The sequence below is a fragment of the Mus musculus genome, chromosome 16 (assembly GCF_000001635.26).
Source record: "Mus musculus strain C57BL/6J chromosome 16, GRCm38.p6 C57BL/6J".
In the NCBI taxonomy this organism is placed as follows: Eukaryota; Metazoa; Chordata; class Mammalia; order Rodentia; family Muridae; genus Mus; species Mus musculus.
The window spans coordinates 64822807-64839159 of record NC_000082.6 but is presented as its reverse complement, the minus strand read 5'-3'; the positions used below and the strand labels follow the sequence as shown (position 1 = coordinate 64839159).

The 16353-nt window shown below is 37.5% G+C and overlaps 1 protein-coding gene across 3 annotated transcripts in view; it reads left to right on the top strand.

Moving 5' to 3' along the window:
• The window catches only part of Zfp654 (zinc finger protein 654), a 71591-nt gene that overhangs the window by 12778 nt on the left and 42460 nt on the right, over positions 1-16353 (top strand). For all 3 annotated transcript variants that reach the window (XR_003951833.1, XM_011246018.3, NM_001347245.1), the window contains exon 2: positions 8551-8696. Coding sequence is in view for 1 of the 3 variants with exons in the window: in NM_001347245.1 (NP_001334174.1) it covers positions 8551-8696 (146 nt within the window). In the remaining 2 variants the exon portion in view is untranslated. The remainder of the gene's footprint in view (positions 1-8550; positions 8697-16353) is intronic.

The following is a 16353-nucleotide window of genomic DNA, read 5'->3' as shown; positions in this document are numbered from 1 at the left end:
TTGACTAGGAGGCCAAGAGTGACCAAGCTGATATGTTTACCTTTTTAGAGTTCCAGGGAAGCAGGTAGTACATCCCAAAACCGACTTTGAGGGAAGAGCCCATCTTCAATGGACTCTGACTCAACAGCATAAGACTGGAAAGATAGATCATCGAGATCTTAACTTAGGAGTTTGAATTTTACAGAGCAGTATGTACAGAGATTAAAGCAAAGCTGTATGTTTGTGAATCTTAAATGTTTTAAGATAAATAAGGGAAGGTAATGTGTGAAAGCCTACCTAGAAAAGGATGCCATTGTTGAGTAGCTAGAAAATGAATGACTAAAGGCCCTACAGACTAGTGATTATGAGCATGGAGTGAGGTGAGAGGAAAGTTACTAGAAATGTTAGCATAATAAAAGTATTTAACATTTTGTGAATGAGGAGAAAATGCCCCAACTAATTCCTTGAAGTTACATCAGGTTCTAATCTGGATATGTGGAGTTATGCTGTTTCTAGACAGTAAAAGAAACAGCTAGGATATCTAATGAGCAGCAGGATCTGCTGGCTCAAATAGTTAATATGTTTCTGTTTCAACTATTAGTATATTCTTTTAAAAAAGGACAAACAAATTGCTGATCATCTAGCTCTAATGTATCATGTAGCTGTAGTATAATATACATATTTATTCATTTGAAGATATTTTTTCTGGTGTGAGAAGAACGAATGTTAAAGTAGCTGGTGAGTTTATTGAGATACAGAGCTTGCTTCTTTTCATCAGTAGTGCTTCAGTTGAAAATCTTAGTAGAGGCTCTGTGGAGTTAACACATGCCTATTAAAGTTTGCTGCATTTTCCTTTCGTTGTTGCCTTTGCCCCTTTGTGGTAAGAAGGATCAAACCGAGAGCCTGCATTCATTGAGTTCTTCTACTAAGTTTATCACTGTTCACTATGATCAGTTTTCAAGTTAAAAATTTTCTTTTAGGTTTTAATTTAAATAGCCCTAGTATAGATGTTTAAATTTATCAAATTTAATCTACTGATTAATAGTGTGTCAATTTGTTCAATTGATTTGTCTCCTTTTACCAGAGATTTTAGAGCATGGTTGGGTGGTTTGTATTGCTTTGGGCATGAGATGAATCAAGATTGGTAGAAAAGAGCTGCTCAATTCATGATAGCCAGGAAGCAGAACAGGTGGGAGGAGTCAGTGACCAGATACAATCATTAACATGTCTCCATCTAGGTCTCACCTCTGAAAAATGTGATCACCTCCAATAATGCTATTAGATTATGAAACTATTTGTGGATTAATCCACTTTTTAGGTCAAAACATCCATGATTTTAACACGGGATTTTGGAGACACTTTATATACAAATCATAACATATAAAAAATGAAGTAAATTTGTTTTCAGCTTTATGACTCATTATTATCAATTATTCGAATACACAGTGTTTATTTATTTATTGCCTCTATGTGTACATGCATGTGGGGGCCAGAGGTCAACTTCAGATGTCTTTCTCAATCGCTTTTCACCTTAATTTTTTTTTTTAAGGACAGGGTCCCTCTATTTAGCTCTGGCTGTCTTAGAACTCTCTCTGTAGACCCGACTGGCTTCAGAACTCAGAGATCTGCCTGCCTCTGCATCATTAAGTCATGCACCATTATGCACAGTTCTTAATTTTTGAAACAGGATTTTCCTGCCCTGGAGCTCAGGCTGGCTGGGTAAAGAGCTCTGGAAATGCATTTGTCATGCACTAGGCCAACATACTTACGCTGCCGTGTCTAGCTTTCACGTGTTAGGGATCTGAACTCAGTCCTCAAGCTTGTGTAGCAGGCTTTCTGCTGACTGAGTTCTCTCTCCTCTAGAGCTTGCATTTCTAGAGCTTACTAGAAAGCCCCATCAAGTGGTTTGTACTGATTTTGGGGGTGGGGGTGGGAGCAGATAGTTTTTATCTCTAAACATTTTTACATCCTGAAAGTAGTTTGCATTTTTCCTTTTAAAATTTTATGAAATCAGTGGTTTGCAATCACAGGTACCATGAGGTCTTAATTGATGGTTCTTGCATTAGAAGTAGGGCATACTACTTGTACTACATATCTCTACTGCTAACATATATTTCTTCTGTGGGGTTCTGGTATTTTTGCTACAGTAAGCATGGAGTCTGTGCAGTAGCACACATGGAGTCTGTGCAGTAGCACACATGGAGTCTGTGCAGTAGCACACATGGAGTCTGTGCAGTAGCACACATGGAGTCTGTGCAGTAGCACAGCACGCACTGTCTGAAGAAGCCCGACTGCAGCTGCTGTCCTCTAGCCTTCACAGGCCAGGGTTATGTTCTTGCTTTTTATTTTCACTCTTGTGCTAAGACACTTTTCACACTGTTACCTGGGCTGTTGCTGCTCTTCTGACATTTTAAACTTACTGAATTAAATCATAAAAGCACCCTTTTGTTTCCATGTTTACAACATTTACATAACAACCAAGAAATGAAGTTCGTTTAGATGTTTTTGAAAAAAAAAATACATCTTTTGGAATCTAGTGAAAGCTTCTTTAACAAACAAACAAACAAACAAACAAATAGATTTACCTTAAAATCGAGTCTGTGAGCAGATGGGTACAAGTACTGGTAGAAGCCAAAGGAAGATATCCAATCTCCTGGCAATGGAGTTACAGATTGTGAGCTACCTAATGCGGGTCCTGGGAACTGAAGTTGGGTTGCAAGAACAGTATGCTGAGCTATCTCTTCAGCTGAAGAGTACCTCATCTGGTTTATATTCCTTTCAGTCTCTTTGCTTTGCTTTTACTCCTTCTATGCCCTAGATAGTTTCACTTTGTTGGCATGATCAACATCCTGTTTTGTCACATTTCTGTGAGCAGTAGTAGGGTGTCAAATGCTTTACTATCAATAAACATAACTGAGGTTGGGTTTGTTTACTTTTTAGATTACTTGTGAACTGGCCCTCCTGCCTTCCTATTCCTTTCTCTTTGCTTTTTGCTCTGTCATTATCTCACACCTCTGATGCCAAGAGACTAAAATGTCAAGGACTTTGAATCAAGATGTTGTTAGTATCAAACAAAATTTCCCACTCTTCTCTTCCTCAGTTAAGGAAAAGTTATTGGCCAAAAGCAGACCTCCTACTTTCTCTTCATTATTGCTTTTCTTCTCCCTAGGCCTTTCATTTATTTCACTATACTGATCAAATAATTGCAATTTATATTAAATATGTACTCAAGATGTACTTGAAATACTTCAGATAATTTAATATAATCTCTTTTTTGCTACCTGTCAGATGTGTACAACTTTTTTGCTACTTTGTATAAATTTCTCAGTGTTCAAGGTGAGGTTTCCTACGTTCTTTTATTATTTTTCATCAGTTTTTAGAAGACTACTTTATCTATCATGGTTGGATTTCCCTCTGGCTCAGTTTTGATATTTCTCTCCTATAGTTATGTTTTTCCCTCAGTCAGGTACCTTTGAAATCACCAAAGATTCTCTTTCTAGTGAGTAGCAATTAGTGCTTTGGTCCTCCCTAATTCTATCTTTGAGAACATTTCTGGTATGATATATACTTCCCCCACCCCCGATTTTAGGAGTGTACTTTTTAAGGAAGTCCAAGTTTTTCCATCTTATTTAGCATACCTTCTTATTTACTCTTTTTTAATTCTCTTACTATGAATAAACATGTTTCATCTCTCTTAAATTTTAATTCAGTGGTGATTCACACCTTTAATCCTAACAGTTAGTTAGGAAGCAGAGGTAGACAGATCTCTGAGTTTGAGGCCAGCCTTGTCTACAGAGCGAGTTCCAAGACAGCCAAAGCTACTCAGAAAAACCCTGTCTCAAAAAACAAAGCAATCACCAAATAAAATTCAGTTTATCTGGGCTGCCCCGAGGAGGAGTGGATCACTCAGGTGATTTCCTGTGAACCATCTCCCCATTTTAACTGGTCAAATAAAGGCTAGAGCCTGCCTGTGATTGGGCAGTGGGAGGGAAAGGTGGGGCTGGAAGTTTTTCAGAGTCGGAGAAGAGTAGGAAAGAACAGAGGAAGAAAGACTAGGAGGAATAAATAGGTAGAAGGAAGATGGCCTGGAGAAGCCTCAAGAAGCAAGGGTCTCATAGCTGGGGAATAGATTAGTGTAGTGATGGGTCTGCCCAATCTAGGCATGCAGCTTATAAATTTTATAACTGAGTTGTGTGTTTTTGCACAGGCTTATTGGGGTTGGAGATTTACCACAATACCCAGTACTGAAAATTAGTATTAATTTAACTTTCATTTTAATTTAATCTTTTTATTGTGCACATACGTGTCCACAATAAAATTCTCTTGTCCAGGCACCAATCTGAGAATTTATGAAGCAAAAGAGTTACTCCTTTAGTTTTGGTAACAAATGGAAATTGACTTCACAATTGATGTAAAGGTCTTATTGTTTACTATTATTTTACTAATAGGAAAGCCAGATTTTTATGCTGACCTCCATGCTACTGTGTAGGTGCCCTGACCTGTGTCAAGGGCAATGAATACAGAAGTTTTTTTTGTTTGTTTGTTTGGTTTTTTTTTTTTTTTTTTTTTTTTGGTTTTTCAAGACAGGGTTTCTCTGTGTAGCTCTGGCTGTCCTGGAACTCACTTTGTAGACCGGGCTGGCCTCGAACTCAGAAATTCACCTGCCTCTGCCTCCCAAGTGCTGGGACTAAAGGCGTGTGCCACCACGCCCAGCTGAATACAGAAGTTTTGAGGAGCTATATAGAACAAAACTTCTACAATTAACCTTGGCCTAGAGTTGGTAGGCTGTCACTAGTTATTGCATACATCATCCCATGGACTAAGTGATTAGATGTGGTATAAAATTTGTCCTTACTATGGTATGTTTGGAGAAGGACTGAGTTTATACTTTATGAATGAGAATGTAGGAAAAAAGAAGGTCATATCGCCCAGAGTTTAGGAAGAGGACAGAAATGGAGTGAGAGAATTCTGACTGATGTTTTGGCATATACCCTTCTTTTCACTAACCAGTATAGGCTTTCTAGCTCTTTCCCATAGTTTATAGAAAATTCTGGGGCCAAAGAAGAGGAAAAGAAGAAAGTCGACCCCTCTTTTATACAAAGTATAGATAAAAAGCAATACCATTCCTATTTTGGAAATGTTAGAAAAATTAGATTTCATCTGGATAATGTTACCTTTTAAAAATAACAATGCTAAATGGAAAATGCTGTATGCTATTCAAGTGTAAAATAGCAGAATGCAAGTTAACAGAATATTTAAAATACAAAATCTCAACCAACTTTAAATCACAAATATCTTAGCTCAAAGAGTTATTTAAAGTGTTTCAATGGAAGTCAGCACAAACTAAGATTGCTTGTTAGTATGGAAATAATGTTTTGTAGTCTATTTTTGATTTTACTTTTTCTAAAAATTTATTTTTTGAAAAGTTCATACATTTATACAATATGATTATATATATGACTACCACTATCTCTTTATGACTCCTTCTAGTGCCTCCCATCCAGTCTTACTCCCACTTCATGTTTTTCTTTTAAAATTTTTATTAATGACTCCCTGAGTCCAATTAATTAGTGTTACATATATGCATGATGCGGGACCATTACTAGGGCATGGGCATTCTTGTAGCACCATAGTATTCAAAGGAGGGAGACTCTCCTCATCAGGTGCCAACAGGTCTTCCAGTAGGTGTGGGAGTCTCTCTCTATCCGTGCTGGATCTTGTGTAGATCTTGTACAGGAAACCATGGCTGCTGTGTGTAATATCCATGTCATAACCAGAGGTCAACAGTTTACTGTTCTCCTTCCTATATGCTGGCTCTCACATTCTTTCTGCTCCCTCTTCCATGTCCTGAGTGTTGGATTGGAGAGGTAGCTGAGCACTCAGCCATTTTGTTCTGATTTGTGGATATAAACATATAGAAAGCAGTTTGACATCATGGCTATTTAGAAAATAAGAATTTCCCCCTCTAAGTCCTATGTTCTTCCTAGCCACAGACTTTTAACCAGATTCACAGTAGCAGGCATAAAATCCCTCTTGTGAAACAGGCCTAATATCTAATCAATATATCTTAGTTAGGGATTTTATTCCTGCACAAACATCATGACCAAGAAACAAGTTGGGGAGGAAAGAGTTTATTCAGCTTACATTTCCACATTGCTGTTCATCACTGAAAGAAGTCAGGACTGGAACTCAAGCAGGTCAGGGAGCAGGAGCTGATGAAGAGGCCATGGAGGGATGTTCTTTACTGGCTTGCCTCCCCTGGCTTGCTCAGCCTGCTCTCTTATAGAACCCAAGACTACCAGCCCAGAGATGGCACTGCCCACAAGGGGCCTTTCCCCCTTGATCATTAATTGAGAAAATGCCTTACAGCTGGATCTCATGGAGGCATTTCCCCAACTGAAGCTCCTTTCTCTGTGATAACTCCAGCTGTGTCAAGTTAACACACAAAACCAACCAGTACACAATATTTTAATTTATTTATTATTTCATGATTCACCAAAGTCCTTTTGTTTCATGTGTGAAGCTAGCTTTGATATCTTTCCTTTTTAATGGAATACATTCCTATGATTTTGCTTAATTTTCTTCTTTCTTTTGAAAACTTACTATCTTTTGTTAAGTCAGTGAATATAGTGAATATATGCAGGGGATGTTTGGGTAGAACAAATACAACTGCTTTATTACAAATATCTCATCTAACAAGGTAATTTTTTTTTCCAAGTTAGCAACTGTTAGTATCTAAAAGAACCAAACCTTACAAACCAAAGTTGGGAAGAGTCTGTAATAATTTAAAAATTTTCAATCACATTTGGATGGACTTTGGGGGACACTTTGCAAACAATCAAGTTTATACAGACTAGAACTTAAGAGTTGCTGTAAACCTTGATAGATATGCGCAAGTCTTGTGTTTTACAAATAGGTGGGTTATGGGAACCGTTGAGCATGGCAAATAGTGAGTAAATTTGCTGAAGCGTTTACTGAATAAATGGTTGACAGTGGGAAGAGAAGGGCATCTTTGTCTCTTTGCCACCAAAGAATTTAAGTTATTTCTACTTAAAAAATAGTATTATTGGCAATAGTTATGAGATATGTGGCAGACTCAACATATGTAAATTTCAATATATTTTTCTTTTTCTAAACATTTCTTAGATAGTGAAATAGGGGAGTCTTAATACTACTAGCTGGTTTAATAGCCTTGCCAAAAAGATATTGACTAGTGATTTTTAATATGCGACTAGGGGATATGAACACGTTCTATTACATGTCTGTGCTATTTTGTGGTTACAACCTTGATGATGACATGAAAAAAATCTTGCATATTTTCAGGTAACATGAACTGCTAGTAAATGCTAATCTACTAGCTGTGCATACCTGATGGTTGGGGCTGGTACTGTGAATGGGCAGAGTGAAAGCTCTGACATTAGCAAAAAAGATACAACATTTTTGCTGACTGAAAAGCCCAAATCCATACTATCCTCAGACCAAACAGATGTGAAAATGATTGTGACTTGAGTTAGGTTAGCTTATAGTCTTACAGTTCATTTTGGATCATGTACAGGAAGAATATGTATGGTAGTTTGGGCTGAGTTCAGGGTATGCTCTTGAGAGAGCAATGGTCTAGAGACCATTGGGAAAATACTTAAAAGATATCAGGTGTCAAATTCAGACAAGAGACTGCATTTGACAGGCTGTGGCATTGTTTATATGGTTTTAGGTCACCAAACTAAGACTTGTGGGTAGGTAACTTTTTGTTTCATAATGAATAATATTCTAACAAATGAGTTTGTAAAGTAAATCATCTTTATTTAATTTTGCTTGTTTATTTTGTTGCTACCAGAAATTGAATTTGAAGCTTTATACACCTTGGACCAGATTTCTGCAACTGAGCTATGTACCCCAGCAAAAAATAGTCTTTAGATGTAGTGAATTATCTATCAATAGCTGCATATACAATAGATAATATTCAAGATGACATGGAATGGGAAGGTGCAGAGGCATTTATTCCAGCTTCCATTTTGGAAACGTTTAGACTTACCACACTGAGAGCTCTTGAAAGTCCTTCATGTTATATAAATATCAACCTAAGGAGCAATGAGTCGAGCGAGGAACTTGCTTTATTAAGCATCCAAAAATGTTGAGGTTTAAGTTGTTTGCAGATTCCAAATGGCTTTTACCTTTCTAGAATCTACTTTTAAATTATTTTGGTGTTTTAAACAATGTAACTTTAACTTTAGATTTTTCTTACAAAATTAGGACACTTTTCCTTACCTTTCCTTCAGGTGCATCCATGTAGAATTAATGTTTTTGTATATCTGTTAAGTTTTATCTGCATTTTAAATTTAAATTGGCAACATTTTTCATAGTAATGTGCTTTTTGTTTGTTTGTTTGTTTTTTGTTTTTTGTTTTTTGAGACAGGGTTTCTCTGTATAGCCCTGGCTGTCCTGGAATTCACTCTGTAGACCAGGCTGGCCTGGAACTCAGAAATCCACCTGCCCCTGCCTCCCAAGTGCTGGGATCAAAGGCGTGCGCCACCACCACCCGGCAGTAATTTGCTTTTAAACTCTCTTCTTCAGGTGGTTGAAGATTACGCTGGACGTTGGCAGGTCCCGTTGCCACAGCTTCAGGTTCTTCAGACTGCACTGTGCTGTTTCACGTCAGCCAGCGCGTCGTTCCCAGACGAGTGTGAGCACGTACAGTATGTTTTGAGTAGTCTTGCTGTGTAAGTACTCTTTAGTTCTTATCAACACATTGTGGGCTTTAGGCGTTTCTTCTGAGGAAGAACCCTTTCCTAATGTGGTCCCTCAAAACCAAACTGCCATTTCTCCAAGTGGTCTTGGCAAATTCAAATGATACGTCTCAGAATATGCTAATTGAGGCCACGATAGTTAGCAGAGATGGACCTTAAAGCCTTCCAGAAAGAGGTGAGGAGACTCCCAGTTAAAAAAAAAAATGCTTGTAGATAACATTGAATGAAAATTATAAACTGGGCATTTGTATTTTTCCTTCTTGCTCTCCTAGGAGTCCATTAAAATAATAGTAAAAAAGTAAAAGAAATACAGAGAAAAGAAAATAGGTAAGGATCAACAGTGATAACAAGACAGCCAGAAAGGATATAGAATATGCACGAGCAAGTTCAAACCTATCTATTGTTTGCATTTGGCCTCATTTTACACTCTCAGCACAACACTGGGCTGTGAAATTATCCACTGCCAAATTTAACAAAAGTACCAGGTTAAGTCTCTAAGATTAACATCTCAAGTTCTTACTGATTTAGGTGTGCATATACTTAGTTATAAAGTGGGTTTAAAAACAGTGTACTGAGCCTGACGTGGTGGCCCACGCCTTTGATCCCAGCACTTGGGAGGCAGAGGCAGGTGGATTTCTGAGTTCGAGGCCAGCCTGGTTTACAGAGTGAGTTCCAGGACAGCCAGGGCTACACAGAGGAACCCTGTCTTGAAAAACCAACCCCCCTCTCCCCCCCAAAAAAAACCCCAAAAAACCAAAACCTACCAAAACCAAGCCAAACCAGTGTACTGTGTACTGAGTAAACCAAGTAGAAGGAAGCCTGTGTTCCTTGCCTGTCTACAAGTAGGCAGAGACTGTGAGTATGCAAGGTGTGAATTGTCCATAGGAGCTGCCCTTATTTGTTAGCATATGGGTGAAAGAGTTACTTGTAGATTTGGTTTTTTGTCAGGCCATTCAGCAGGCTTAAGGGTCCTGGTTTGTTTCCTACTTCTAAAGAAATTAAATGATATTAGTGTAGTGACCTTTGCATTCTCTTATTGAAAGATTCCTCCTGGAATAGCTAGCTGTTGACTTAATTACTCTAAAAGGTTCATAAATCAAAAAAAACCCATGCTCATAGGATTCCCAGTTTTCTATGTGTAGTCTTATTTTTAAATTACTAATGGTTATTAAAGAATCATCTACACATTTCAAGATTGCCTTAAGTGTGAAAGAATACAATGGAAAAAACTGAAGAAAAAAAAAAGTAACAGAAGAATGGTGTTAATGTGAGAAACCAAAACATTACAACCTTAAATTGTATTACATTTTCAAGAGAGAGTTGAGAAAACAGGTGTAACATTCAAACCACATGATGGTTTATTAAAGGAAATAATAAGATACCAAAGGTAAGGTTAAGATTGAGAAGTATGGTTAAGGGACTGAAGAGATGGCTCAGTGGTTAAGAGTACTGGTTGTTCTTCCAGAAGACCCAGGTTCAATTCCTAACATCCTCATGATGGCTTACAACTGTCTGTAACTAATTCCAGGGGATCTGACACTCTGACACCAATGCAGATAAAAAACTAAAATTAAATTTTTAAAAAGTATCCTTAAAATGTAAAGCTAGAAAGCTAGACCTGTAAAGGTAAAGAAATTAACTAGGAAGTAAAACAAATCAAAACAAAGTTGAGTGCCTATAAAGCTGTCCATGGTGGCATATATGTGTAATCCTATTACTTAGCAGCCTGACACTGAAGAAGCATAAATTTGAAGCCATCCTGGACTACATAGCAGGAACGTCTCCTGAAGAAAATGAAATGCAGATATGCATGTAACATACAGAGAGGTTGTACTTATGTATTTAGGAACATATGTATATACTACTATACAGGTGCATATATAAATGTATATGTAACAATTAATGAAAAAAGAGACTGATCTAGAATGAGCAAGGAAGGTTATGTGGGAGTGAAATTATAACTTCAAATATAAAAATAGTATCAAAAGAAATGCAAAGAAAAAAGGACATTGTATTCTTTAAACGTTAGCTATATATGCTCAAAAGTGGGAGAAAGAAATATAAGATATCATGTTTTTAAATGTAAAAAGGGAATCTTAAAATTTTCATTTTTTTAAAAAATATTTTGTGATGCTTAATGGAATGAAAACTATATTTTGACTCTGTTTATAACTACAAAAATTCTTACTCAAACTAGTTAAGTAAAAATAAAGTAAGAGAATAGCATTTGTATGCGTATGGATGTGGATTTATTAGGTATCTCAACCATAAGAAAGCAAACACTGGAACTGGAACTAATTCCAGGATCTTCTAAATCCAATACAGCGAATTGGCTTTTTCTTCCCTAGCCTTAATCTTTTGTTTTAATCCTTCTAGAGTTTCAAAGAGTACTACATTAAGCACAGCTCATTAACTTAACCAGCTCCCTCCCTACCAAAAAACGTATGTTAGGCAGATGTCAAGCCCAGTTTGGATATGTGTCCCCTACTTAGGTTAATCACTATGGTGAGGAAAAGGTGGTTAAACCTTTGGCTTATTCAAGTGATATTCTCATGTCATCCCATTGAACCATAAAAATCCTGAAGAGATAAGCACTTCTCTCAAGAAATGTGTCAGGTAGTTGCAGATGGGTCTGGCTAGGTAGGAAAAAATTGTTGCCCACAATCAATCAGTCAGCCAATCAATCAGTCAGTCAATCAAACAATATTTTTATATTTTGAAGCCTTATGAAACATTTTCAGTATTCTCTACTGATATTTGAAGAAAATAAAAGTTACCTATGTATGTATGTATGTATGTATGTATGTATTTATTTATTTAAAACTTCAGATTTTATTCCCCTCCCAGTCCACTCTCCAACTTTTCCACATCCCACACCTCCTTCCCACCCCCTGTCTCCACGAGGATGTCCCCATCCCTGCCCCACCTGATTTCTAAACTCCCTTGGGTCTCCAGTCTCTTGAGGGTTAGGTGCATCATCTCTGAATGAACACAGACATGGCAGTTCTCTACTATATGTGTGTTGAGCCCTCATATCAGCTGGTGTATGCTGCCTGGTTGGTGGTCCAGTGTCAGAGAGACTTCGGGGGTCCATGTTAATTGAGACTGCAGGGTTACCCTACTCCTCAGCTTCTTCCAGCTTTCCCCTAATTAACCACAGAGGTCAGCAGTTTCTGTCCATTGGTTGGGTGCAAATATCTGCATCTGACTCTTTCAGTTGCTTGTTGGGTATTTCAGAGGGCAGTCATGTTAGGTCCCTTTTTGTGAGTACCCTATAGTCTCAGTAATAGGGCCTTGGGGCCTCCTCTTGAGCTGGATCCCACTTTGGGCCTGTTCCTGGACTTCCTTTTCCTCAGGATCCTCTCCATTTCCATTCCTGCAGTTCTTTCAGACAGGAACAGTTATGGGTCAGAGAATGAGGACATCCTTAGTTGTGCAGGCAAATGGATAGAACTAGAAAATATCCTGAGAGAGGTAAAGGTAACTCAATCCCAAGAGGACATACATGGTATGTATTCACTAATAAGTGGGTATCAAGAAAAAAAAAAGTACAGAATACCCAAGATACAGTCCACAGAACTCAAAAAGGTCAACAAGCTGAAGGGCTGAAGGGCCCAAGTGAGTATGCCTCAGTCCCACTTGGGAGGGAGAAGAAAGCAACCACAGTGGGGAGGGAGGGATCTGGGAGGGAAGGATCTGGGAAGGAAAGGGATGGGGGGGAGAGGAGAACATGATCAGTTCTTGGGCGGGGAAAAGGACTGAAGCCTTGAGAGTCAGCCGAAAGATTGGAAACAGGCAACCTAGGGAGGTAGGAGGTTGGGGGTCCCTCCAGAATGTACCAGAGACCTGGGAGGTGAGTCTCTCAGGACTGTCACCTTAGATGAAATGCCTTACATTGTTGGGGAGAGGGAAAAGTTTTAAATAACTTTAAATATTAACTATATTATATTAAGTATAATTACTTTTAAGTATAAATATTATTTTTTTGCAAAGTGCTATTATCCTCCCCCTACTTCTTTCTGTAACATCATTGTTAACTATAGTGTTGTATTATAAAAAAGTTTTAAAAGCTTTGAAAGTACAAAGCTTTTACATCATCATCATCATTATCACCATTATTAATTAATTAGTTTTGAGACAGAGGCTTTATATGAAGTCCCTGCTGTTTTGGAACTCACTGTATAGACCAGGTTGGCCTTGAATCCTGCCTCTGCCTCCCAAGTTCTGGGATTTTATTGTTGAGATTATAATATAGTTACATCACTTCCCCCTCCCTTTCCTCCCTCCAAGGCCTCCCATGGGCCTCTTCTTAATCTTCAAATTCATGACCTTTCTTCTCATTCATTATTGTTCTATATGTGACTTTGGCTTTCCATTGTGAATGGACACTATGACCAACGTAACTCTTATGAAGGGACACATTTAATTGGAGCTGGCTTACAATTTCAGAGGTTCAGTTCATTGTCATCAATCATGGAGGGAAGCATGGCAGCATCTAGGCAGACATGATACTGGAAGAACTGAGAGTTCTACATCTTGATCACCAAAGGTAGCCAGAAGAGTGATTCATTCGCTCTGGGAAAAGTTTGAGTACTAGGAACCCTCAAAGTTCGCCTACACGGTGAACACTTCCTCCAACAGGTCACACCGCCTAATAGTAGCACTTCCATGGGCCTAGAATAGTGAAACTACCACTATGTATATACCTATGTATTACTAAATACATCTTTATAAGGTACTTTTCTGTATGTTTTCAGTGATGACTATTTAGTATTGGATAAGCAATTGATGTGCTCTTCCCTGGGTAAGACTATTTCCTTCCCATTCTCAGCATTTCTTAGTGGCCAGAAGTTCTGGCCAGCTTATGGATTTGGGAGCTAGAAGAAGGGTTTACATAGTGAGATCTGGTGATATTGGAAAGTATAAGGTTAATTTCAAACATGCAAAATCAATCATTTAAAGACATAGATACATTTATACAATTATATGAAGAAATTAAAAACAAAAACCTTCAGAATCACATCCGTAGGATAGCTGAATAAGATTTTAAGAATTGCAGGTCAGGTAACCAATGGAGATTTGGATAATAAGTCTTACTCAAAATGATTGCAATGAATTCACAAACTTATCCTGTTATTATTTTCCTGGTTGCCACATACTTAGAATTTTCCAGAATTTCCATATTGTTTCTCTGATATTTGGACTGAGAGCTAATTTGTTTGTCAATGCCAAACTGAAGCCACTGGGGTTTCTACTACCAGAGAAAAGAGTGAAGCAAAACCAGTATTTTGAACTGTATAGATTATAGGAACTGTAGAGATTAGTGTCACCAGCATGGACTTGAATTACACAGGACTGGTGGTTGTTCTCACATCATTTCCTTTTAACTCTCATATGTATCATGTTCAAAAATTAGCAGTGTTTTGGAGAATGAGAGTTGACTATCCTAAACTTATTCAAATACTGAATACTATTGCAGTCCCTTCTTGAGCATATTGATGCATCTCTTCCTATATGGTACTGATCTGTTGAGCAAGCCAAAGTCTATAATGGTACCCTTCCTTAATGACCACCTAGAAGCAATTTGCATTCAGCTGATAAGGCCAGCATTATACCTGTATAGTTTAACCTTTATTGTTCATTCATTCTCCATGCTTTTGTTGAAGATTTCATAATCCTCTCTCTGTTCCCCCAAATATCACACTGGTCCTCTATATTGATGATGACGTTATGATGAGTGGAAAAAGTGAGCACAAGGTAGAACCCACACTGTTTGGGAAAGTAAATGCAAATCACAAGGTGGGAAAGGACTACAGACAACAGTTTTTTAAAAAGTAGTGCTGTTTTTTTTTTTTTTTTTTTTTAAAGAAAGGTTTCTTTGTTATTGGAAATTAGTAGAAGAGAGAACTGTATTTTGATACTAGGAGAAAAATAGGGAAAGCAAAATGATTGTTCCATTAAAGTGGTAGTAACTTTGTGAGGATAGTATTTTACTTTTTAAAATAACCAGAAAATTCTTCTAGAAGTCCATAACTAAGTTTATTAATTTATTTCCTGTAAAGCTCTGTGCTTTATTCATAAGGAAAAGTTGGAAACAAGTAAGTCTTAGTCTCAAAAGTCTTGCAGAGTTTAGAGATACTACATCACCACTTATACTATTATGTAATTGCAATTTTGAGATATTTGCAGTGTGTAAGGAGAAGGCATAGCACAGGCTTTAACTAGTCTGGGATGTTAGGGAAAAACTAGTTAACAATAATTAACACTTGCTGACTTCTAAAAGAATGCTAGGAATAACTAGATAAAACAGCAGAAGAGCCTTCTATAGCCACATACAGGTTCCTAGACAGGAAGGAAGTCAGAATAGTCACAGATTCCATTATATTTAGTTTCTGTTTGAAGACTTCTTTTTCGTATTTTATATCATGTATATATAACTTTTATTCAGCTGAAAAAAACATGCATATGAGCTTTGTGTTTAAGATTCTTTTTTATATGAATGTAATTATATGTATATTTTTCTATATATAAATATGTAAGCTGCTATGTTCTCTGGTAGTAACTTATATATGCCCACATTTATTAAATTTTGAACCTCCTTTACTACAGGAAGACAGGCTATCTCTAGGCTGGGCAATTGAATTATGGCTTTTAAAGGGATTTTTACAGAAAATAAAAATGAATTCTGTTTTTATTAACCTGAATATTTTTCAAATGTTTTGGAAATTTAGAGTCATGTAAAAAAATTTTAAATCAGCAACCACAATATGTCTGGCTTTCCCTGGGTTTATCCTCTTTGTAAGCTGTATTTTATAAAAAAAAAAAAAAAAGAAAGAAAAAAGAAAAACACACACACACACATATATGTATGTGTGTGTGTGTGTATATATACATATATAATATATATATGTATAATCTGAATTTAAGTATACCTTATATTCATTCCTGGTAGTTAAGGAAACTGAGGATTGAGAAGCTTGGAGACTTGCAAATTTCAGGTAGCTTGTCATGACCAGTCTTTTCCTTTTTTCTTATAAATTTATTTGACACTAATTCCTTCCTCCCTTCCCTCTTTTTTTCTTTCTAATTGAAAATATAGTCTTTTCTCCTACAATACTTCCCAACCAATTTCCCTTCCCTCTACACTTTTCCTCAGCCTCAGATCCTCTCCTCTCTCACCCCAAAAAGAATAGGTCTCTAAGAGACTACAGCCTAACAGGACAAAACAAAATACAACACGATAAGGCTAAAGCTCTCATTATTGGGGATAAAAAAGCAACCCAATTGGAGCAGGCAAAAGAGTCAGAGACATGTCTGCTCCCACTGTTAGGAACCAGCAAGCTAACAGCAATAGCATATACTCAGAGGACCTGTTGCAGACCCATGAGGCCAGTGCTTGGCATTTCAGTCTCTATGAGTCCATGTGAGTCTTACTTAGTTGATTTGGTGAGCCATGTTTTCCTGGCATCTTCCATTACTTCTAACTCCTCGTTTTTCCTCCTCTTCTCTGTGGTTCCCAATCTCCAAGAGGAGGGACCAAATGGAGATCTTCAATTTAGACTCTCTTTCTGCATAATGTCTGGCTGTGGCTCTCTGCATTTGCTCCTATCTGCTGCTGGAGGAAGCCTCC